Genomic DNA, 23,788 nt, shown 5'->3' on the forward strand with positions numbered 1-23,788 from the left:
TTGAATACGACACGTCGCTAAAACAAGTGACTGTTGCCGTGGCGCACATTACGAAAAGGATTCGGTAAATGTCAGAAAGCTAACGACTCAGAGATGGTGGATTTGTCTGGTGGTCCAGATGGACCTATTGAGCATGGATTCAGTAATAGTGTATTCATAGGACCTGCCATAATAATCGTAAGTTTGGTCTGTAAGTATCACATCTGTAAAAATCGAAGCCTTAGCGGTACAATTTGCTCGATTCTATCAGGTGGTTGAGTTGGCAAGAAACAAGTTTGGAGCACCCCAAATAATATTTTCGCTTTATTGCGATTGTCTGTTAGAAGAAACCATTCAATAATGCTCTCTTCCCCGTTGGATTTGCCTTTCGTAGTCTTTCCATTACCTTTTTCGCACGCCTGAATATTCCAGCTAACAATGCGGAAAGAACGGGCTGGAATTTGATTACATAGGCAGTTTATGTCAACAGAATGTCAATGTAGGCATTGCACAGCGTCACCTGCCATTCTCTTGATCGCTCTTTCTGTCACTTCCATCTCTATCTTGCTTCGAGGATTTTATCATTCATGAAGTGGCCTCTGGCATCTGTCGCCGATAAGTGCTATACACACTATTGACAATCGTTCGGCTTGCGCGATAAGTGACTGCTGTGAAGCTAGATCGTATCTGGTGCTAACAGCTTGTTAGTTATTTATATTTTATACTACTCCGTGGTAAATTTGTTGGCGATGGAAGGGGACTACGCCGCTGAGGCGCCCGACCATGGTGGATATCCTTCGTTGGAAAAGTTGATAGATACTATTCAAAACTCCAAAGACCTGAGCGATGATGAGCGCCAGGAGCTCCTTAAAAGCCTTTTCTCGGATGCGAATCCAGGAATGCCGGTTCCCCTTCCAGAACCGTCATACTCTCATCAAACCATGGTCCTAGCGGCAATGTTGGGTCTTGTGGCCTTAATATTTGGTAATTATAGTCGAAATCTAGCCTCTGGTCTTGGATAGTTATCTGCTGTGTACTCGCCATCGATTGTAAATATTAGGTTGTGGTCTTTAACAGTACTATCTGTTCGAGGAGTGTTAATTTTTTGGCAGTTTAACTCGTTTTTAGTACGTATAATCTACTTGCTGATCATAACTCGTACCTCTTTTGACCATGTAAAAAGTATGTATCCATTTTATACATTAAGGTGCATGGGTATAGAACTGCATGAGGTAAGTCCTGTAAAAGTAATGGAAGTGAAAGAGAATTATATCTTTTATCGTACTAAGGATAGCATCTTCATGTGCTGTTGTGCGATGTGGACCTATTTTACAGTGTAAAGTGCTTTGAAGATCAAATTTCGTCGAATGATCAATTTCGATTGATTGTATGCCTAAGCGAACATTGTATTCATGATAGGGATGAGATTGAATGCTTGCTAATCATCTGTGACCTTGGGGATTTATTATAGTAGGGGAAGATAATCCAGTAAGTGTAGGAGAGCTGATAAATTTTCAAATAAGAGAACTTTTCCCCAGTGGAGAGGGAGGGGAGTGAGGGGTGATGATTTGGCTTGCCCATGTGGCAGAATCATTCATCACAAGCCAGTACCATCTTATAGGTGGTGTCATTGTTCTACTTTGGCCAACTGAGTCCTTAGAGCATAAAAATGTCTGAGGCGGACGTGCTCAAGGAACTTCTGAAAGGTTTTACAGGGTCTGGGGAAGATATTGGTCTTCAAGAAAATGACTTAGAGCAGGCTACTGGAGTTCTGGACCAGTTGATCACTGGTTACCAGGGTTTGAATGAGGAGGAGAAGGCTAAATTTCGGGAATCAGCCACGGAACAGGTTATGACGAAGTTTCAGGAAGCAATTTCAACCCGTATGACTCAAGCATTCTATATGAAGTTTGGAATTTTTGCAGCTTGCGTCATTGTGATCTTGATATTATTTGGTAATGTAATTTTTTATATTTCTTTAATTAGATCCTATATAAATGCCTTTAATTTCTTTTATTCTTGAAATTAACTTATCTCTAATCTTAATAATTTACGTCAAATATTGTCTGGAAGAAGCCTTCTCATTAAAGAAGATGTAATGAAATCACTATGTTTATTCATGGTGTTCTTTGAAAGATTTCATGTATATTTTGAATTCACCCTGAAAAGATGGGCAAATTGTCCTCTTCAAGGAATCTTTTTTGTGCCATTACATTTTAACTTGTATTGGTTTTTCATTGTGTTTGGTTTTAGGTTTACCTTTCGGTGTCTGTAGGCTAACTTTACGGGTAGTATGGAATGAAGTAAAAATTTATTGTTTTCGATTCATTTTTTTGTACTTCACTGATTTCAGTTATTAATTGCCTTTTGCTTGGGGTTAACCGTTAAGTGGTGAGGAATAAACTTGTATGTTTGTACAAAAGGTTATAGGAAATGTGATGTTATATATTTTAATCTCTTTTTCTTACTTGGCACCCGAGCTCCTCATTATCTGTATGGCTCTAACTCTTTCTCAAAAGATACAATTGGCAACCCTACCTTCTTACCCAAGCTATTCCATCCCTCTCTCATTAACGGTCACATTCCATGACCTATGAACTGTCCAATTCTTGACACACTGGTTGTTTATTTACGTGGGTAAATATCAATTTTATACCTTAGTTTTTGGCATCAAATGAAATCAGAAAAATGACCTTGTTCACCAAAATACATATTTTACTATTAACTTCTGATTGTTTTTAAAAATAAAGAACCATATACTTCCATTTTTTGATCTCTGACCTACTTCCTGGGTCATTATCAGTGTAAAATTGCCAGATTTGACTCTAGTTCAGATAAGTTGATGATGTAGTGTGCTCTTGCTGGTCACTGCATCTCATCTGCTTCTTGGCATTATGTGATTTGTAGCTGTTCACTCTCTACTGAGTGATACCTTCGCCTCAATGAGGAGTTATCCTTGAACAAGTAAATGAACCTGAACTCTCGTGACATCACCAGCTCAGGAAAAGTGGATGGTTACTTTCACACATTTTTACTTTAAACTGAGCAGGAGTGGCAGAATAAGGATTTTTGAATTTGAAAAGAGTTTGAAGAAGAATTTTTGTTGTACCAAATTTTCCTTTATATCCAACAAATTCTTTAATAATTTACGATTTTGGGTCAGAGTGAACAACCCCATTTGCAGATTTTAATTAAATTAAAATCAAATACTCCTTAATTCTTCGTTAAAACTTTTGCGGGTTTTCGTCATTATGAATAAAAACTTTTGGGCTATGTCGCCGCGTCAATTCTTGGGTGGCCCCAACGTTTCCCGACCGAAAGTGCCTTAAGTATTGTATTCACTCTTATGTATACGTTCATCTCCACTTTGCTCATTAATCAGTTTTTTTTGTGATGACACGGCCACCCATAGCAAGAATGCTAGAGTGTATAGTGATTCTTTCATCGTGTTTCCATACTCCTCACGAGTGATTAGAGAAAATGAGTTAGTTCCTCAGTTCACAGTAATGGCCACCAATCAGGGGTGTGATGTTGTTTTGCTCAACCACTTTACTTCACAAATCTGTTATGATGAGTTATCGAAAGTGATCCCTCAGTGCAATTAAGTGCGGCCAATCAAATGAAAATTCCAATGACCTCTTGAAACATTAGGTGGATTTCTCAGTTGCTGTCAGAAAGCACTGGTCAAAGTTTGTGTTAAATGTTGTTATTCTGAAAGCGTTCGTTTTATCATAATGATATTGGTATGTTGTTTGTAAAGTTGTTAATAATTGGGAAATAATTTTTTTAAGGATAGGTCAGTTCCACTTGTAAATCGATTCTGATTGTGGTTTGGTTTGTGGCTTCGGTTCAGTATCAAGTTTTCATGTTCATTGTTTAATTTTCAAAACCTTCTATGATTTTCATTTTGGATTTATGAAAACTACTCAAAAAATAATATGTTCTCTTATCTTGCAAGTGATTTGTTTCTTAATATCATTCTATCTGATGAATGCAATGAAAGTTATGAGCAAGAAAATACTTTTTAGTGGCTATTGCTCAAATTATTTTGGTACTGGCTCTTTTTGGCTTTGATTTTGAGCTTGTGAATTACTTAAGCGATGAGCTGAAGAACAGAACTGACCCATCCGTAGTTTATACCTTTTAGAGTGATGCATTTAGACTTGCTGACTTATTTTGATTTATTCTTACAATTTCAGTATTCTTTGGATATAAGTTAATAAAGAGCATAAAAGAGAAAGAAAAGAAGAAAGAAGAGAAAAAGAAGCAGAAACAATCCAAAAAGAAGAAGTAAATCGAATGTCACGATGAGCAGAGCTTTGTTTCAATCATGGGTGAAGGGAGGAGGATGTATTTGATTGGTTGGAGACTATGTGGTGGTGTTGGGGAATTTTCGGTTTTTTATAGTGTTTCAATGAAAACATTATCAGTTCAAAAAAGTGGCATTTATCCCTTCCTGACGACAAATGTGTAATGCTCGTGAACCAAGTTTGCATTTAAAATAGCTCATGACGAAAGAATGAAAATAACTTATTAGCACAATTGTTATTCCGTTCCTATGCCTTCAGGCCTATTTATTTTCAGAATGTGCACTATGTATGCTTGAATTAGTTTTTTTGACTGATGTCATGTCAACTATGTTTTTACTCTTGTTATAATTTGTTGTTTTTAATTAATGTTGATGGATGTTATGAAAAACCTGAGCACAAACATAACTGACAAAAATTGTTAACGAATGTGAACCTAATTCAGATTTGTGTATGTAAATATACCTACTTGAAACATTTTTACCGTATTTATTCCTAATGTGTAGTACCCAAAGGTGTTTACTGCTGTTTGCTTAATCTTATCTTTAGTTCTCGGCTTTATCTTCTTTATCTCAGTTCTTATCTACAAAATTGATGTCAGTGTCAAAACTGGGCTTAAGTCTACAGTTAGTGGTTGCTTTTGTCTTGTGATTGAACCAATGAGGAAAAATATTTTTTGACGAATAACATGCCATTTTAAAATGGCTGCTCCAGTGAAGTTTTCCCTTATCTTTCAATTGTTATTGTGTCTTATAGTGACGAGAGAAGCTATTTCACTTACCAGTTCATCTATTCTCAAATGCTCTGAGCAGGTAATGTAATCATGTGAACTTGGATAATTTTATACATAACATGTATAATTTATGTTTATTTTGTATCAAGTGGATTAGTCCATGATGCCATTCCCTTAAAATTAAAAATATTTATTTCTTAATATTCGGTTGCTGTCACAATTTCTTACACTGATTTGTAAGTTTTTATATTATTTGTGATAGCTGAAATTTTTAATGTGGAATATGGGTCATACTTGGATTTGTGTTAGTGTATGTACCTTCAACATTGTATTGAATATTCAAGAAGCTATATTGTAAAACTTTTTGTAAAAAAACATAGTTAATAAGTATTTTATAAGTTTAAATTATCCGTGAGGTTGAACGTTTATTCGGCCTTTTACTAGCAGTTTGATTCAATATGGAAAGAAAAGTCTCAAATGGCTGGGTAAGAATTGGGATGCAATATGAGTGAGGTTAAACGTAATTGGATTCCGCCGACCTGAATTTGTCTCCTTGTTAATTAAAAGTGGATAATCCTTGAGCACATTTTATACTTGGTATAGTAGTCCATATAGAGGGATAGTAGCGGATTCATTTTACCTCAATATATGGACAAGAGGATAACAATTAGCATTAGGGGCACGTGCCCCTCCCAGACACTTAACCCAGGAGAGGGCATCCGGCAAAATGTAAAGTTAGAAGGCAAGTGGGGTGTCATTGACACCTCAAAGAAAATATTTTTTTTCCTCTTTACTTGGAATGATACAGTTAGTTATGTTTTCTTCTTTATTAAATAGGTCCGCTGAATTAGATTGATGCTAAATATTTACTTACATACAATTACCATAAAATTGATAATCTGAGAAGTGTGTTCAACTGAAGTTTTCTATGTACGTTATTTGACATTCGGCAACATGTATATTTACAACTTTGGGTTTCAAGGTGTGAAATATCGTATTGAATATGCTGAATGTAATGTTCTGCCTGCTGAAAGAAAAAAATAATTGGCTCTCATGAAAGTAAAAATCTCAGGGGAAGTCCTATGGCTCGGAAGAGGTACATGGAAGGGTGCGTGGGGTGTAGGTGACACCCCAGGATACTTTTAAGTCGTTCCAATCCTAAAGTGGAATGAAAATTTTATGGGATACTGGCAGCATTTCGTCAAAATGTATGAGATTTGAAGGTATCAAAACTGACAACACTGTAGATACCAAGATGTACGTACAATGGGTCAAGAAGAACCATGTCGTGTCATTAACACTGCGTGCCCTTTCCAGGTTATAAAAGTAGATAAGATTTTTAATAGGGTTATCATTACGTTCGTTTTGTTTTGTATATTACAGAGCCTTAATAATTTACTTTGATGTAAATAAATTTCTTATTAAACAAAGCGAGTATTGTATAGTAGTTGTTGAGTTTCATAATCTCAAATACGTATATGAAGACCGTTTGCCTGACTTGCCCTTGTGCACCCGCAGAAAAAAATTCTGGAATCAACCTTGACAAGTTTACTTTCATTTAGTATTCATCTTTATCATTCATGGTTTATGTATATTATTGTGTAATAACTTTGTTACCACCCGACTACATGGTCGACTTGTAACCAATTATTTAATAATAATAATAATATTCATCTTTATCATTCATATTCATCTTAATACATACGTCCATTTGAGTCTGCTATTTTCAAATTGCTTCTTTGAGGCCATAGAGGTCATTCCCTTTTCCATATATCAACTGTTTACTTGTGAATATATTTGCCCCAGGAATGATCAATAGCTCTTAAAATATTAAAAAATAATAATTTGTGTGTGTCATCCTAAATTCTGAAAGTTGGAAGAAGTATAATTTACATTTTAATTTGCATGTATAGATTCCTGTAAACAAAGGCTCGGTCATCTTTGTGGCCAGTCTCTAGTGTGTGGGGAGGGTATTGGCATTCACACCTCCAATACTGTTTTGGAAAGTATGAGGGTTGTACCAAAAGTAAGGTTCCCATATTAAAAAAAAATATTGTTAATTGCTATTAATTTTCTCATCATTGAAAAGCTTACACTTTTTCCTATTTATCAACGTACCTATATAGTCTCCTTAATTTTACTCATTTTTGAAGATGGTTCTCCAGCTTTTCTATGCCTAAATCGATGAAGTGTCCCGCCAACTCGTTGAGGAAAAGTTTGACTTCTGCTCAGACTTCATCGTTGCTTTTTAAGCGTTTGCCACCCAAGTGTTTTGTTACAGGGGTGTTATGAAACACCCACATTTCATCTCCTGTGACGATAAGAGTCCAACAGGGGCGGATCCAGGATTTCTTTCTGGGGGGGGCACAAGCAAGGCCATATTCAGGAATTTGTTCTGGGGGGGCCCAAGGATACCTCGTAATACAAAACGAACGCAATGATAATGGGACTGTATTAAAAATCTTGTATATTTTTTAAGGGTATAAGGGGGGGGGGGCACATGCCCCCATGTCCCCCCCTAGATCCACCTATGGAGTCCAACAACTTCTCCTTGTTGCCTCCCCCCTCACATTTTTGAAGAAATTTGCGATCACAGTCTAGGTGTTGCTCCTTGTGTCTGTCAATCAGCATATGGGGGACCCAGCGGGCACGCACTTTGCGACAACCCTATGTTTTTGTTAAAGTTCTTTTAATTGTGCCTTGGGAAGCTTCAGGAATGCATTCAACAAGTTCACGGTCAGTGTCCCTAGGAGTGACAGACTCCTAAGAAGATGTATGACAGACACTCACCACTAGGGAAATTTTTTTGAGGGGGATGAACCTCCATAGCTACATGCCTGGCTGTGACTTTACCTCAAGAGGCATTATTTGTCAAAGTTTTCAATTGTTTTTACCAATGATAAATTACACCAAAAAAGTCTTATGCTCCATCCTTCTATCAGCTACCCTATCACTATCTCAAGAAATCAAAGACTAGCATATATTCTAGGATTCCTTAGTGGTTCCCAGCTTATTTTGTGTGACAGCTGTGTAATGCAATCTGTTTGTTCATAGCATTTTTTGATGATTCGCACACCTGAAGCTCAACACAGTAATTTTGCAAAAAGGTTTAGAATTTAATGGCTTAAAAAGGGAAATATTGGTGTAGTTATGCACTTGCAGTAAATCAGAATGTGTGTTTAATATGTAATCCTTACAAGTAATGTTAATTTTTTTCTCTTAAAAAAATTCATCTCTAGACTTGTGAAGATTACAGGGATGACCCAGGGTGTCCAGATGTTTCTAATTGCACTGGAATATTACTGCCATCTCCTACAAAATGCAACTGCTGCCAGTACTGCCTAGATTATATAGGTAATGTTTTTCGGAAATTATTTCATTTTTTCTCCAAATATCCTTTGGGTTAATGATGAAGAAGAATATTTATTGAAGCATCTGAGTGTTCTAAGAATGTGAAATTCCTGTGAAGGTTTCTGAAGTATTTAACCATTGTTTTGCAATAGGATTCAGGGGGGTCAGTTGTGCCCTCTTTTTTCACTCTTATTTGAGGGTTGTTGAGCAATAAATTACTCATTGCCCATTATTGTGGACCGGAACGGAACATGTACGAATGCATGAACCAAATTAGAACCGGTTCTATTTTCTGTGCATGCATTCGCACAAGTTGGGTGGTTACACGGTGCATTTTGGCGTTAATTCTCACGTTCATACATTTAGACATAAACCCGTACGTGTTAATTTACCGTGTAAACTGGCCTTTAAAACCAATTCCTAATCCATTAAAAATGCCTAAACAGCAATGATAGAGTTACACCTCCAAAATGGATGAATATCGCTAAGCAAGGGTAAACTGTGTTTGGGAAATGAAATTTCACAATCTTTTTCATGTGAAAGAAAACGTCCAGGGGCGCAGCTAGGAATTAAATCTAAGGGGGGTTTTAGGTGCAACTAATACTGGGGAGTTTGAGAGTGTGGAATACTCTCTAGGGGAAGTGGGAGGGGTTGGGGCCCACCCCCAGAAAATTTTTAAGATAAATGGTTCAAAATGGTTAGTTTTACGGCTTTCGGAGGGATATTTTATTAATTTTTTACATTATTCTATAAGTAATATTAATCCAATTAAGTAAAATGGATTAAACTTAAAAATTTCTCTGGGCTCTGGGGGGGGGGGGGGTTATCCCCCAAAACCCCCCTCGCTGCGCCACTGAAAACGTCAATGTCTATTTGTCTGTAAAGCAAATGAGACTCGGCAACAAACAATAATTGAACCATCAAACTTGCAAAAAGGAAAAAGCTTACTACATATTAAGTTGCGTTAAATATTTAACTAAACTATATATAATTATGTTGAAACTGGCGATAAACAATGCTCAATGCTATGTAACTTGAAAGATTTTTTGTCCTCAATACATTTCAGAGGAAGGGGGAGAATGCAGTGCCGGAGTGCCTGGACAAGCAAGTGTTCAACAGATATGTGGGCCACAGTTGACGTGTGGGAAAGACAATGTTTGTGTCAAAAGTGAGTGTTATTATCAAAACTATCTCCTTACATATAAAGACTGATAGCTGACACTGAAAATTATGTGCATTCAGTAATTGAATTAATAATAATTTTATGTGTGTGTGCATCTCAGACAAAGAAAATGGATAAATTGTAAGGCATATCATTGTTATGAATTATGGTACAAAAAAACTTAAGTTAAAAAAAAATTCATGAATTCATGATTAACTTTGTGGTATTCCATTATAAGTTTTCTTGGATATTACACAATTACTTATACCACTTCTTTTTTACAGAGCGCGACCCGGGTTTCAATGAATTATCATCATCTTCAGGCGCAAATTGTTCGTTGTAATGCTGATAGTTCATTGAAACCCGGGTTGTGCTCTATAAAAAAGAAGTAGTGTAAGCAATTGTGTAATATCCAAGAAAACTTAAGTTTTTTATCTAGATGGGGCATAAAATGGGGTAAAAACTGCTATGAAATCACAATTTCCATGATTTTCTTTTTGGGAGCGAAGGCCATGAACCCCCCTTTTCATTGGGAGGTATTCCATACCCTCCAGGCCTCCTGGAAGCCCTTCACCTACAAAGTATTACTGCAATCGACGCATATGCCCTATAGTTACCAGGTTTATAAGAAATGAATTGTAATTTCAGATCTGAGTGAACGATTGCATTTCCATGCCCATAATTATGAGCCCATGATTCATTCCTTCATTCAAGCAAATCATCTTGAAACTGTGTGTCATTTATGTCCTGGAAATTGTTTGTAGGATGCTCCATATTGCGGCTGCAATTTCTGCACCCTCCTATAGCATTCCCGCAGTTGCTGGCAATTTATTTCTTGACAAACAGCTGTGCAAGTTGTGTGCTTACTTCATCTGCTCAAATGTTTACGCAGAATCATCAATCCATCAATTAGCCCAGTAGCGCAGCTGGACATACATACAGAGTCCCTGAACTTCCTAAGCATATCCTTCTCATTGTTGTGCATTATGCATATAAGTACATAGTAGTTTCATGTACCCATATAACAAAAGGGACTTAAAAATTTTTAATTCTGCATAAACATTTATATGTAGTATGTGAACAGATTCACACAAAAACCTTTGCTCATTTATCAGTATCTAATGATAGAGAATATTTTTCTTGTGGACATTAGCAGATAATGAAAGTTCTTTTAAAATGTTTGCATTTAAATATCACCAAGGGAAGAGACGAAGGGGTTACACTGTAAAACTCTATGCAAGAATTTTAAACATTTATTAAATACCATTATACCTTAATTTTTCACTCCTTTATTTTTAAATTTTGTATGTACCATTTTTTCAAGTTCCTGGTAATATTCCATATGAAAAATAAAACAATATTATTCTCCTATTCTTTGATATGTCACCTCATCCATCCTTTTGATTTCTTGCACACACTGCTAGCACCAGGTCACTAAAGCTTCAAGTCTTTTCTGGTCAGCTATCTTGATTACCCACATTACGCGTCAGTGGAGTTACTCAGCCTACATAAATGCTTTCACATACTGTGACTGATCTCTTTTCTAACACACTTCCAGTGGAGTAGTATACTTTTATTATAAATGCTGTCTTAGTTTTGGCTACCCTTCTCTTTTTGTCTCTTGTGCCTTCCATCTGAGGTAATGTCAGCTGTTGTGGTTTACTAATACACTGAGGATTTAAGTGTGCCATGAAAAAATATTTCTTAACCCTTTAAAGACGGCACTAACTTACCGACTGAATTTTATTATTTTTTGCATAAACTATTTATTTTACAACTAATTAAGAGATATTATGAAAGAAAACCTGAACAAAAATTTGAAGTGCGTTTTCAGGCATGATACCGATTGGGAACACACCACTAAACTTTGCTTGAAAAATAAATATAAATACTAAAATAAAACTCTGGTACAAATCAAAACGCAGGTAATGTTTTGCATCAAAGGAACCACAAGCTTCACCTTTGGACAGTTTAGTTTCCACCCACACACCGAGTACGAAGAATGGTTGAATGAAGTAGAGGTTCGGCCTACCGCCGTTAGATGCATGGGGTACTCATATTTTTACCACTAACAGAGAACCGTGAACGCAAACTGGCCATTTGATTTTTATGCTCAATGCTTTGACCTCTCTAAACGTATGTCAAACGTATGGGTCGAAACTATTCCCTCTTATCCCCCTCCACTAAGCTTCTGGGATAGAAACTTAACTATGAGCATTGGATTATTGATTAATTTATTTTCGTTCCCGGGAGTACAGTTTTATCCCGGGTCGAAACTAAACTACTTGTTGATTTGAATTTCGTACGGGAACGAAACAAAACCGAGGCCTCATATTTTGGTTTCCCTCTGGGTCGAAATGAGACATTTTCGTTTCGTTTCACTTGCCATCCCTGGTAACAAGTCTACTCTGTGGCATATGGGATGGCAATTGTGCTTATTGTTAGTAAGCCGCTGACAGAGAATGAAACCCTACGTTGCATAGACATCATGGCAAAATTAGCAGTGCCGGAACGCACCTTACTTAAACCTTTTTTACAAGTAAAATACTGCTCTGTGTGTTTCAATTATTTCAGCAAATACAGATTTTAAAAATAAAAAAATATTTTTATTTTTGTCATGAATTATATTAGAAAATTTGAAGCACCGAAATTGATGAAATTATTATTCGACTATTATTTCTTTTCTTAACCAGTGCCAGAATGGTGTTCCGACACGTTCGGGCACCGGGACACCTCTGCTAAGTTGTTGCTATTCGGCAACAATGGTTTGAAAGCACTGAATGGAACAAGTTGTTTGTTTCTATCCTTGTTTCATGCTGTGCTGTCGAGGTAGGTGAAGAATCATTCCAATTTGGTGCAAGTGTTTAGTGATTCTCTTTTCTTGCAGTGAAATCTCCTTGCATGAATAAAAAAGCTGAGTTTGAAGAAAAGAAGCAAAGTGGAACCCTTGGAGGTGGTGAAATAGACCCCAACTGTGATGACCATGGGGACTATGCTCCCATACAGTGTATACCTGGTTCAATGTACGTAAGTGGATTTTATTGGGGTGTATCATTTTTTAAAATTAAGATAAATTTAGCATTATCATGGAGACAATGTACAGTTGAGGACCTCAAATCCGGAAAGCTTCCCAAGTAGCTATGAATGTCGGCTGAATATTGGCCAAATATTGGCTTCAGATTGGCACATCAGCCCCTCATTGCCATCATTCTGCCAATGTTGGCCCAATATTGGCTTCAGATTGGTACATCAGCCCTTCGCTGCCATGATTCTGCCAATGTTGGCCCATTATTGGCAGCCTATATAGGACCGACATCATCTGCTGACATTATTGGGACCAAAGGATTTCAGGATTTCTGGTTTTTCTTGATTTCTGTTGTTCAGCACATGGAAAAAGTGGTACACTTTTTTTTTTGAGAATTTTAATGCAATATATTTCAAATCACGACCGTAGATTCCGCAGGATAAACTATACATGCTTAATACTGGATGAGAACGAACCATAAATGCATCTTTTTCTTCATGCTCAATAGCTTTCGTTGATAGCATTCGCTAGCAGACGTTGCAATATCTATCGATACCTTCCTTAGTCATACAGTAAATCTGTGCAAATGCTTCTATATTTTGTTAATTAATTAATTTATAAATGCATTCAGGTTCTTGTGCTCAATATTTGAGATCCCTCTGTGTCTCTGCCTAGGTTGTTAGTGTATGTTCATAGCGTTCGCTAACTTCCTACTCGTCCCAGAACAAGGCTTGGATAGTGGTGCCACGAGGTGGCAAATCGAAACACTATGCAGAGGAATTTTCAAACATTCCAAATTTCTGGTTTTCCGGGTTTCTGGATTCCGGATTTGAGGTCCTCCACTGTACATTTTCAAGTGACCAAGGTTAAGGGTGAGGCATAGGGTATGAAAAGTCCACAACGATACCTCCACTGCATAAACTCTCAACAATCGCCCACCAAATCAAATCCACTCATCTAGAAGATAGCCCTTATAATTATAGATGAGCGGATTTGATTCAGTGGGTAATTGTTGAGCGTTTATGCAGGGGAGGTATTGACAAGCCTGATTAGCTGGGATGGTTCCTTTGCGGTGGGGTTAAGGAAAAATTCACGCCAGCTGCAAAAAAGAGACCACCACCTCAAATTCCAGTTTAAATTAAATGAACAAGCACTTTCACAATAAATTCGCATTCGTGGAAAAATTTGTGTTTTGTAGGACTTCAAAATTCTTGTTATGTGGGACTTATTATCTTGCAATTCATTTTCTTTCGAGGAAGAGATAGGGAAAAAAATTTTGTTATGGCATCCATTTAAAATTAAGTATTACTTGTATCACGATAGAAAAATATTGGCAAGAGTGAGCATTGACTGTCAAATTATTGTATTTTATCCAATATTTAAAATTTTGGTATTTGTATGTACATATTTTTAATAGAGAGTTATTTTTTATTTTTTGAGACATTATTTTTCTGTATATCTTTCCCTTTTTTTGCTTTCTGTATGACATTCTATTGAGGTAAAGCTACAAGGTTTCTTAATTGAGATAGAAATCATTGCAATGTCTGGATAATAATTCATTTTCTTCAATAGAATTTTTGCATGGCATTTGAGACAGTGTTTTAGTCAGTAATAAAAGTTTTTACCTCCTCTCTGTTGTAAGTCCCACATCCAAAACCTTATCTCATCTAATTAGACTCTTGTCCTATTCCACCTCCAGTTACATATTGATTTTAGTTGCTGAAACTACATTTTGATTTCCTTCATTTTGGTTGCTTGTTGAATTTGACCTTGCTCTGTGTTACAGTTGTTACTGCTCATCTCCAACTGGTGAGAGAATATTTGGGGAAATGATCAACATGTATTCTGACATGGATAAGCGAATGGACTGTGGTAAGTACTATGTAGTAAGTTTAATGTTACGTATATCATTAATGTAGGCATGCTTTAGATTTTTTTTGAATGGATTCCAATAATAAATATGAACTTATTAACCCATTTATGTAGTGTTCTAGGTTGGCCATATAATCTTGTGAAGTCTGTCTCTTAAATGAATGATTTTATCAATCATGTGTCATTATGAATATAAAATAAAATTAAAGAAATAAATTTGGAAGTGAAAACTTTTGCATATTTTGTTGATTCTAGGATTAAAATTTATTTATTAATATAAAGACTATTGGATGGTTTTTCAATTCTACCTATTCATCCTTTTGAGATGGAAATAGGGACCACTACACTTAGTGTGGACTCACCTATAATTATCAAATATGTATATAATCAAAGTACTGCATACAAATTCTCTCTTTCTATTTATTTTTTCAATTCTGAGGTGATTTTTAAGACCATGAAATTTTAAGTAATTATAGAGTTATTCTTTTTAATTTTTAAAAAATAATTCATAAAACTCAGATTGGATGATTTATGCGCTAAGTTAAAACTTTTGTTTGAATCAAAAACAACTGATGGAATGTTGTTCTCTTGTTTGACACCAAATAGCCTGTTCAATCGGCGAATGGAGAGCAAGAAATCGCATTAAGAGAGTCGCTCCAGAGTATCTAAGCAGGACTAAAGCCATATTTGCTCGCTGCATATCCACCGGATCTTATGACATGCTTCAGTGCGTTAAAAATCGCTGCACTTGTGTTGACAAGAAGGGCATCCCTCAGCCATCTGATGCCAACAAACCTGTGAAGTATGTCTTTGAGACTAACCTTGGCAATGGAAACCCATGGTGCTGTAAGTTTTTTTAGTTTTATGTAATATTCATATTTACATAGTACATATTTTAGAGTCCAGTTATTTGGGCCTCTGTATATGAGGGGCTACCAGTTATTTGGGACACATCTCCTATAGCAGAACTAAGGATGGGTTAGGCACATAAACTAAGAACAGAAACATAATAATAATGCACATTAGGCCGGGAAATAAAGCCTGGATCCCGTTGGTGCCTCAGGCAAAAGCAGACACTGGATTTCTCTTCACCATACTCAATGCCTTTCATCATGGTGCAAATGACCTCAGCTACCTTTTGACTCCTTCACATACCATGTGATGGATAAAATATCTTGATGCGTCATTTTTGGGTGTTTTCTTGATACTCAAATGAAAATTATAAATAGCTTTTGAAAATTATTCAACGAACATAAAAACTTTATTAAGAATTTGAATAGAGATTTGATTCCAGAAACTCAACTAGAAACAAAACTGATAAAACAGTGGAATTAATCCATCATTAAAAAGAACCATATTTGAGTATTTGCCTCAGTTTTCTTCATGAAGTTGATGGTTTGAGGTGTCACTATGTGGAATTTACTCATAATGAATGAAAATTGAACTTTGTTTTTCTGCATAAATATTTATTTAATCACGACCGCAGTTTTTGACGCACTGTGTCATCCTCAGGCGAGGAGTACATTGATAGATCGTCTTAAATACCTGACCGTATAAACCAGAAGTAGTGGGGGGGGGGGGAATCAAGAGGTAGGAGGAGGTTGGGAGCCTACCCTAGCTGACTACCCGAGCCCACCTTTCACTGCAGTTAGTCAGTTTGGGTGCATTGACCCTACCTACCTCCCCATCCTCTCACATCCCCTTGGCTTTTACAACCAGGGAAAGACCTAACCCCTCCCCCTCCTCTCTCCCAACCTCCTCCTACCTCTTGATTTCCCCCTTCCACTACTTCTGGTTTATACGTTCAGGTATTTAAGATGATCTATCAATGTACTCCTCGCCTGAGGATGACGCAGTGCGTCGAAACCGCGGTCGTGATTAAATAAATATTTATGTGGAAAAACAAAGTTCAATTTTCATTCATCAGTTTTCTTCTGTTTCAACGTAAAATATTTTGTGGAATAAATTTATCCCTCCTCTCCTGGAGGCCGAGACAACTATATATTCTTCTTAAATGACTTTCAGAAGATGAGAAAAATCTTTATTACTGTAGTATTCTCTAATTTTTAGAATTTAAAAAGATGGAGTTTCTACAAAAATGCCATTTCCAAGGTGATTTTAGCTTATGAATCCATTTTTTAAGTGTCATTTACCACCTAGTAAATTGCAAGTCAATTCCTTAAGTACATATCTCAGGGGCTGCGGGGGTTTATTCTTCATATAAGGAAGTTGAATTCTGTCATACACACACTGTGAAGTACAGGCATCCCCCGAGTTACGTAAGAGATGCGTTCCGGCAGACTATGCGTAAGTCGAAATTTACGTAAGTCGAACCTTTGCGTTGGCGCTTCAGAGATAGCTGTATAACAAGTTGTATCGTACAGGAATGAGCGCAACCACATACGCCACCACATCCATCGCTAGAACTGCAAATTTTCACGTTGATTATTGACTTGGGATTTATAAGCGATTTTTCTACAGAAATTAATGAAATTTCCTTCGAGGAATGACAAAAATGGGTCACTTTGTTATTTTTAGCATGTAAAAAACTCTATAACTATTCGATATTTTTTCTACCATAGGTTGTACAAGCGAATATATACTTCTTCGCGCTCGCATTCGAAAATTAACGTAATCATTTGAAATACGGTTATCGCTTACGTAAGTACGGATTTACGTAAGTCGAGACATACGTAACTCGGGGGATGCCTGTATAGGATGCTGCTCTACAATTTGAAAAATGCTGGCCTATTTGTAAAAAAAATCATCTGTAAGACCCTGGATATTATTTTGGTGCACACACTGGAAGCCTTAAAAGAGATAAAATTGCATTAGACACATGTTTGTTAGTTTTCTATGGATAAAATTCCCCTCCGGACACAGAAAATGATATACCATTCATCCATTCATAATGAGCATAAGAAATGCTGGTGCAAACTGAGTTATTATGGAAATATTTCACAGGAAACCGCAAACCTTTTTCCCAGAGAAGACTTTAAAATTGCATATTATAACACATCTAACTTAAGGGCGTTATTATGCAATACAAAAGATGAAATTGACTTAAATGATAGAAGTGGCATTTACAGACTCAAGTGCAGTGACTGTGAGACCTGTTACATAGGCCAGACTGGACGTTCGTTCCGAGTAAGAGCAGAGGAACACGGAAGGCATTTGAGAAACGGGGAGTTAGAAAAATTGCATTTCGCGAAACATCTATGGGAGAGTGACCACAGGAGCGATTTTGTTCGGGAAATTCTCCACCTTGAGGGAAGGGGAAGAGGGATGGACTGCTTGGAGGAGTTGGAGATTAGGAAGCATATAAAAAATGGAATTTTAGCAAATGAAAATATTTTTGTAAACTATTCCCCGCTCTTGGAGATTCCCCTGAAGCTGAGTGACGCTCCAAGCCCAACGCAACCCTCCCCTACCAACGTAATAGCAACCAGATAAACAAGAACAAAATAACTGTTATTATAACGGTTTCTGTACCTGATGATGTCGCCTCTGCGACGAAACCGGTCGTATTAATTAAATCGTGTGGAAAAGTACAATAACGTTTTATTATTAAGAATGGATTTTCACAAAGTAAAGCCAGAAACAATCAAGTTTATAGATAAAATTGAAGTTGGGAAATTTATTGTTGGAATAGTGTGGTGTAAAATCCTTTCCATTAATTTATGAATGATCACCAAAGCTTATTCCTTCTAAATAAAATTGAGCATGACCATTATACAAGAAAAAACCATCTATTTAACACACAAATATGCCAATTGAAAGCTGTTGAAAGCTCCCAGGGAAAGATCATATGTGAATAAAAATTCACAACTGTATGTTGGGAAAACTGATTTCAAATAATGGTGTGCATACTTTCAATAGATGTATTAACTAAAATAAAGACAATGTTAATTGAGAAAAAGCTATTACAGTGTGAATGAATTTTGGAATGAGGGCTACTTATTTTTGTAATTTATGTAATGCATGTAATGTTTTTTAATGTATATCCTTAATGTAGGTTTTTATATATTGCATTTGTGTTTTTTCTGTATGACTATGTCGAGACACCAATTTACTTGAAGTGATGATGCTATGAACTGTAGATGTTATGTGTCAATAAATTATTATTGTTATTAATGACTTGATAAGTTACTGGTTCTTAATATTGCAGTTAATCTTACCAGCTACAAAAAAGGCTCATTTGACACACCATGCTTAAGGGAGCGAGAAGAGGTTTTGGACTTGGTGAAATGGCTGGAAAAAAATGAAGATAATGATGAAGAAACTGATGTGAATTCAATAGTCATTGGAGCGGAGCACAAAATACCTCAATGTGATCCAGACGGAAGTTACAGCCCCGTTCAGCTATCATGGGAAAGGTAAGGATCTGAGGGATGAATCTATGATGTCGTTCTTCGTATTTCTGCCATCATAGGGTAGTTTCCTTCATCAAAGAAAATGAAAGGCATTGATTGCATGGGCGTACCCAGTGGGGGGAGAGGGGGCAACTGCCCCCCCCCCTCCTTTATAAGCAAAAATAAATTTAGTTCAAAACAAAAGCAATGAACAAATTTTCCTTTTGAAGAAACATGAAATTAGTATAAGACATGGGACTAAATTAAAAATAATTACTTTTTCAAGCAAATAATTATAAAAACTAATAAATTGCTGTCATAATTTCCTTAAAATTTTGGTTTGAATGACCTTTTATGTGCAAAAAAGTTACCTCTTAACGACCACAGCTAGTTTCCCCCCCCCCCCCCTACTCCCTAGTTTTGATTCTTGGTATGCCCATGATTGATTGCGATTCGTTAAACAACATTAGTGTATTCATAATATACAAATTATGTAGTTGGTTTTAGAAATCCCAATTTAGTGGAATGCTAATGGGCAATTTTAACCTCATTTGAAAAAGGCCAGATTGGCGCCGATGCGATGCCACTCCACGTGACATCACAGGGACCTAGATTCTATGCGAGGAGTCAGGAGTTTTACATCGTCTGAGATTACCAATGCATACATGTAGCACAGAGCTCAGGGAAACATTTCTTATTAATCACCTATTAAAATTGCCTATGGTTGGAAAGTTTCTTTGGTTAGATAGGGTATTACCTAATAATCCTTATTTAAGCCAAGCGCTACCTGCCAGCAGGATACTATACGCTACCGCCATGCTTGGCAGCAAGCAGCCTGCATCGTAGCGGCGTTCATAGCTTTGCACCCAGGTGCCCTCACACAGCAGCAGCCAGATGTCATGCGGGCTTTACCCAGCATTCATACTTAGCCGTCGTGTTTTCGTGCACTTGAAAATTTCCACTTTTCATTAAATTGCGAAAAATAGATAGTCATTTAAAAATCTAAAAGTGTGAAATACGTACTCCAGGAGTAATTATCTTTCGATTTAGGCCATTAAAAAAATAAGAAATCACCGTATTTTTACTACCCTGCAAAAGTAATCATTGTAAGTACATAATCTGATTACTTTCACTTGATTACGTACCAACACGGTTCATAACTAGTGTTGATGGGTGAGACTCGACTTGGATCAGATCAGAATTTTGTATTCTAAATCTGTTGTGCTCTTTCCTTTACAGCAAATTCTGTGTTGATCCAGAAGGAAAAGAAATTAAGGGCCCAGATGGAGTTTATTCTGTGCCTGTGGATTCAGATGAAGCTGTTGACATGGACTGCAGTGAGTATTGAAAGAGAAAATATTTATGCTTTATAGAACACCTCTGAAAGTCTTTATGAGGGCACGTGGGCCAGTTGGAAGCCAACAAATACATATTCAGAAAAAATTAGAGAATGTGATGTAAGAGGGTTGACTTTCAAATAAGTATATAGAATGATATATGCAATATTCATGCGATGAAGGATCTATACCCTCCCTGATGAACCAACGGTACAATAATTTCATTATCACTTATAGTTAGCTTTAAGAGGTGAGAAAAATAAAGTTTTAGTCTCCCTCTCTTTTCTTGATGAATCAAAAACTTTGTGACTAGGAAAAAGAAAAAAGTAGAATTCTCAGTTAACCATGACATGATGAAATTCAATCCGTGAATACGTACTTTTTAATTTGACATCGCCATTAGTGACGGAAAAATGTCAGTCAAATAAATTTTTCGCTCAATCGATTTTTAATGGAAATAAAAAGCTTGAATTTTGAACAATAATCGAAATTTGAACCGAAAGATCAATTTATTGAAAAAGTTGGCAGCTCTTATTTTATGGATATTTTGTCCAAAAACATGTGTATTATACATTTAAAAACACTCGAAATGCACATTTAATGTGTAGAAAAAAAATCTCAAAAAATATATGCACTTGGAATACTTTAAAAGAATGCATGCATTATTAAGAGTAAAAATTTATTATACATATATATGCCTTAAAGTTTTGGGATTACCTCTTGGAATCAATTTGCTTCACTAAATGTTTTAGAAAAAGCAACTGATCGTGATACTTTCTATATGATTAAGACCATGCATTCCAGTTTTACCAGCGAGATAAAAGTCTTTCAGTTGGGACAGGTGGTGTTATCATACGGTGATAGTAGCTTTGCTTAGATCAAGCAAAATGATCATGGTCAAAGTTGAAGAATCGAGTTTTGATCAAAACTCGAAGATCAGGGATCAATCTCAATTTCCTCGACCTTTGGCATGGGTCATTCCATTTCAAATCGCCCAATATAAATAATATTTGTTCCTCGACATTTTTAACTATGCTGATAATTTTTATCATTGGTTCCCTACAAGTAGACAATCAAAAAAACACTATTTGAAAAAATTTACTGGCCATACTTTTTTTTGGCAGGAATTTTTAAAAGGACAGCTGGGCGAATTTTGATGAAAAACATGGTTTGCATAAAGTTTAATTTGGAAGCTGTTTTAAAATAGGTATATCAGAATAATTCGAAAATCAGTGTGTTTACCATGAAAAGAACTTAAGGAAACCATTTTTAGAACTTTTTTATCATAAAAGACAGTCAGTCAAAATCTTTCCCTAAAAACTTGGGAAAAATTTGTCAATATAACTTTTTAACAGCATGAAGTTTTGTGAAGGAGACAAGACTTACTAATAAAATGTTATTTCTGAGTTGAATACTTAAAATACTAATTACAGTGTAAGTTTTAGCAATGAGAATGCTCTCCTTTTTTTCTAGAGCTTGTCAAACAATGCCGAAAGCCTTTTAACGTCGATTTTTGCAGGTCAATATCCAAAAAGGGACTGAATGGAAAAAAGTGGAATTTTTACCGCATGTTCTTCAAACACATAAAAGTATCTCACAAAAAAGTATACCTGAGACTACTACATTTAGAGTAAATGCATTTAAAACTCGATTTTCAATTTTAATCAAAATCAATTTTTCCATCTCTAATCAAATTACCCAGTGAGAAATGGGTGGTGGAATCCACGTGGAACCCACGTGGAGATGTAACGTGGATACCACGTGTTTTTGGTCGTGGAATCAACGTGGAACCCACGTGGAAATTTGGTGGAAAAATTAAAACAGCAGTAGGTGCTGTCCTAAAACCAGTAAAACCTCAACCACTCTATATCTAAACCTTATATATATATGTGTCTACGATTTTTCATGTGCTCTCATGGCTGCCTTTCCACGAATTATATAAAAATAGAATGTGCGATACATTTTCACATAACTAGTGTGGTTTCAGGATGATAAATGACGCAATGTCACCAGAGAGTTAAGTTCCACAAATTGGAAATTCTGTTTAACATTTAATGCTAATCACCACAAATCCACTTGAAATCAACGTGGATTCCACGTGGGTCCAACCACTCAATATCCACCACCACCAAATATCCACCACTCAACGTGGATTCCACGTGGGTTCCACGTGGATTCCACATGGGTTCCAAGTGGATTCCACGTGGGTTCCACGTGGATTCCACCACCCATTTCTCACTGGGTAGTACCAGAAGACACACCACATATTGTACTAAGCTGCGGAAATCTTTTCACTTTGCAGAATGCGCAAGGACGACTTACCTTTTGAATGAGTGGAACACAAAGGTGATAACAGAGACTAGTAAAAATAAGACGGCAAATTCTTTCCCACCAATATTGGTGAATGTTCCGAAATGCTGTCAAAATGGTAATTTTGCAGCATGGCAGTGTATAAATGGTGTTTGTCATTGCGTTGACAGAAATGGTGCTCAGTTAGGTCCAGATGTGGACAGAGAAGATGTGGCTGAGCTTGACTGTTACAAGAACAACAACAGGTGCCCAGTGTCTTCCCCGTAAAAATCTGATATTATACATATTGACTCTATGCTTCATTCATGAGATTACTAATACATATATCTCAAATATAATTCAAATATGGTTTATTTATTCATTTTGTATTTCATTGCTTGGGATCATACCTGATTAAATTGAAATTCGTTTTAATGTTAGTTGAAGCACAGACAAATATACATAGTAAAAAGGAATCTATTCTTTTGTTGTAGTGTGTCTTTTTGTAGTAAAAGTGGTTGTTCAAAATTAATCCTTCAAACCTTTCTTTGATCCCATTTTTCTTTAAAATACATTCCAATTAAAAAGATAAAGCATGAAACAGTATTAAAAAATTCCCATCTTAAGAACCATTGCATTCTGATGGTATGGTTCCTGATCAATCTGAAACAGTCCTTTTTAAAATTATTTATCTTGTGTTTCATTACTTCAACTTATGCCTGATAATTTGAAAATGGGCTGGAATATTAACCAAATTGTTGAAAAATTGGCTGAGATTTTATCAATTATTCTAAAAAGAGAACCTTAATGCAACAATAGTGGCTTTTCCTAAATGTATTCTCAGAGCTTCTCGATGGTCCTTTTTTCCTTCCTGTTTAATTCAAGATAAACTGCTTTTGGTAGGATTCAAAAAGTAGAATGAAGGCAACACATGTGTGATAATTCCCATCTCCAGTGTCTGCTTATACTTATGGTTACTGATGTTTCAAAGAGTTAATTTAAAAGTTATCCTGTACTTTATTCTGTTTCATAGCGTGGACTTGTCCTAATGAAATATAAGTATATTTGCGGGAATGTTAAGTAAGAGGCCAAGAAATGAGTGAGAATTGTTATCCCTTTCTGGGTAGGAGTGCAACTTTTTGGCAATTATATTTATAGTCCCTAAACGATGTATTTAAAATGTCCAGGCTTCAGTCAATAGATGTTAATTGCCATATTCATAGTTGAATAATTTTAGTAGTCCTTTGTAAAAAAAATTCTCTGTTACACATGAGCATGAAGCATTTTGCTCTCTTGCAGCATTTTTGTGTACAGATATTTGTTTGTTTATCATACTGGTGAAACGTACTTGGAGGACCGGGGGGATGCGTAGGAGTGTAAA

At 36.2% G+C, this 23,788-nt stretch overlaps 1 protein-coding gene across 2 annotated transcripts; it reads left to right on the top strand.

The window, feature by feature from the left end:
• Positions 1-22,789, top strand: LOC124169044. Of its 2 annotated transcripts, XM_046547513.1 has the most exons (10): positions 10-177; positions 4,179-5,098; positions 8,259-8,373; positions 9,437-9,538; positions 12,420-12,555; positions 14,344-14,429; positions 15,036-15,275; positions 18,598-18,805; positions 20,021-20,118; positions 22,421-22,789. In XM_046547513.1, the coding sequence occupies exons 2-10, from the start codon at positions 4,988-4,990 to the stop codon at positions 22,693-22,695; spliced, it is 1,371 nt and encodes a 456-aa protein (XP_046403469.1). In that variant the 5' UTR covers positions 10-177; positions 4,179-4,987; the 3' UTR covers positions 22,696-22,789. The 2 variants fall into 2 exon arrangements, with proteins under 2 accessions (XP_046403470.1, XP_046403469.1); XM_046547514.1 differs by lacking the exon at positions 4,179-5,098 and having other exon boundaries at positions 1-177.
• The last annotated feature ends 999 nt before the right edge of the window (positions 22,790-23,788 follow it).

This window comes from Ischnura elegans, chromosome 12 (genome assembly GCF_921293095.1).
Source record: "Ischnura elegans chromosome 12, ioIscEleg1.1, whole genome shotgun sequence".
NCBI lineage: Eukaryota > Metazoa > Arthropoda > Insecta > Odonata > Coenagrionidae > Ischnura > Ischnura elegans.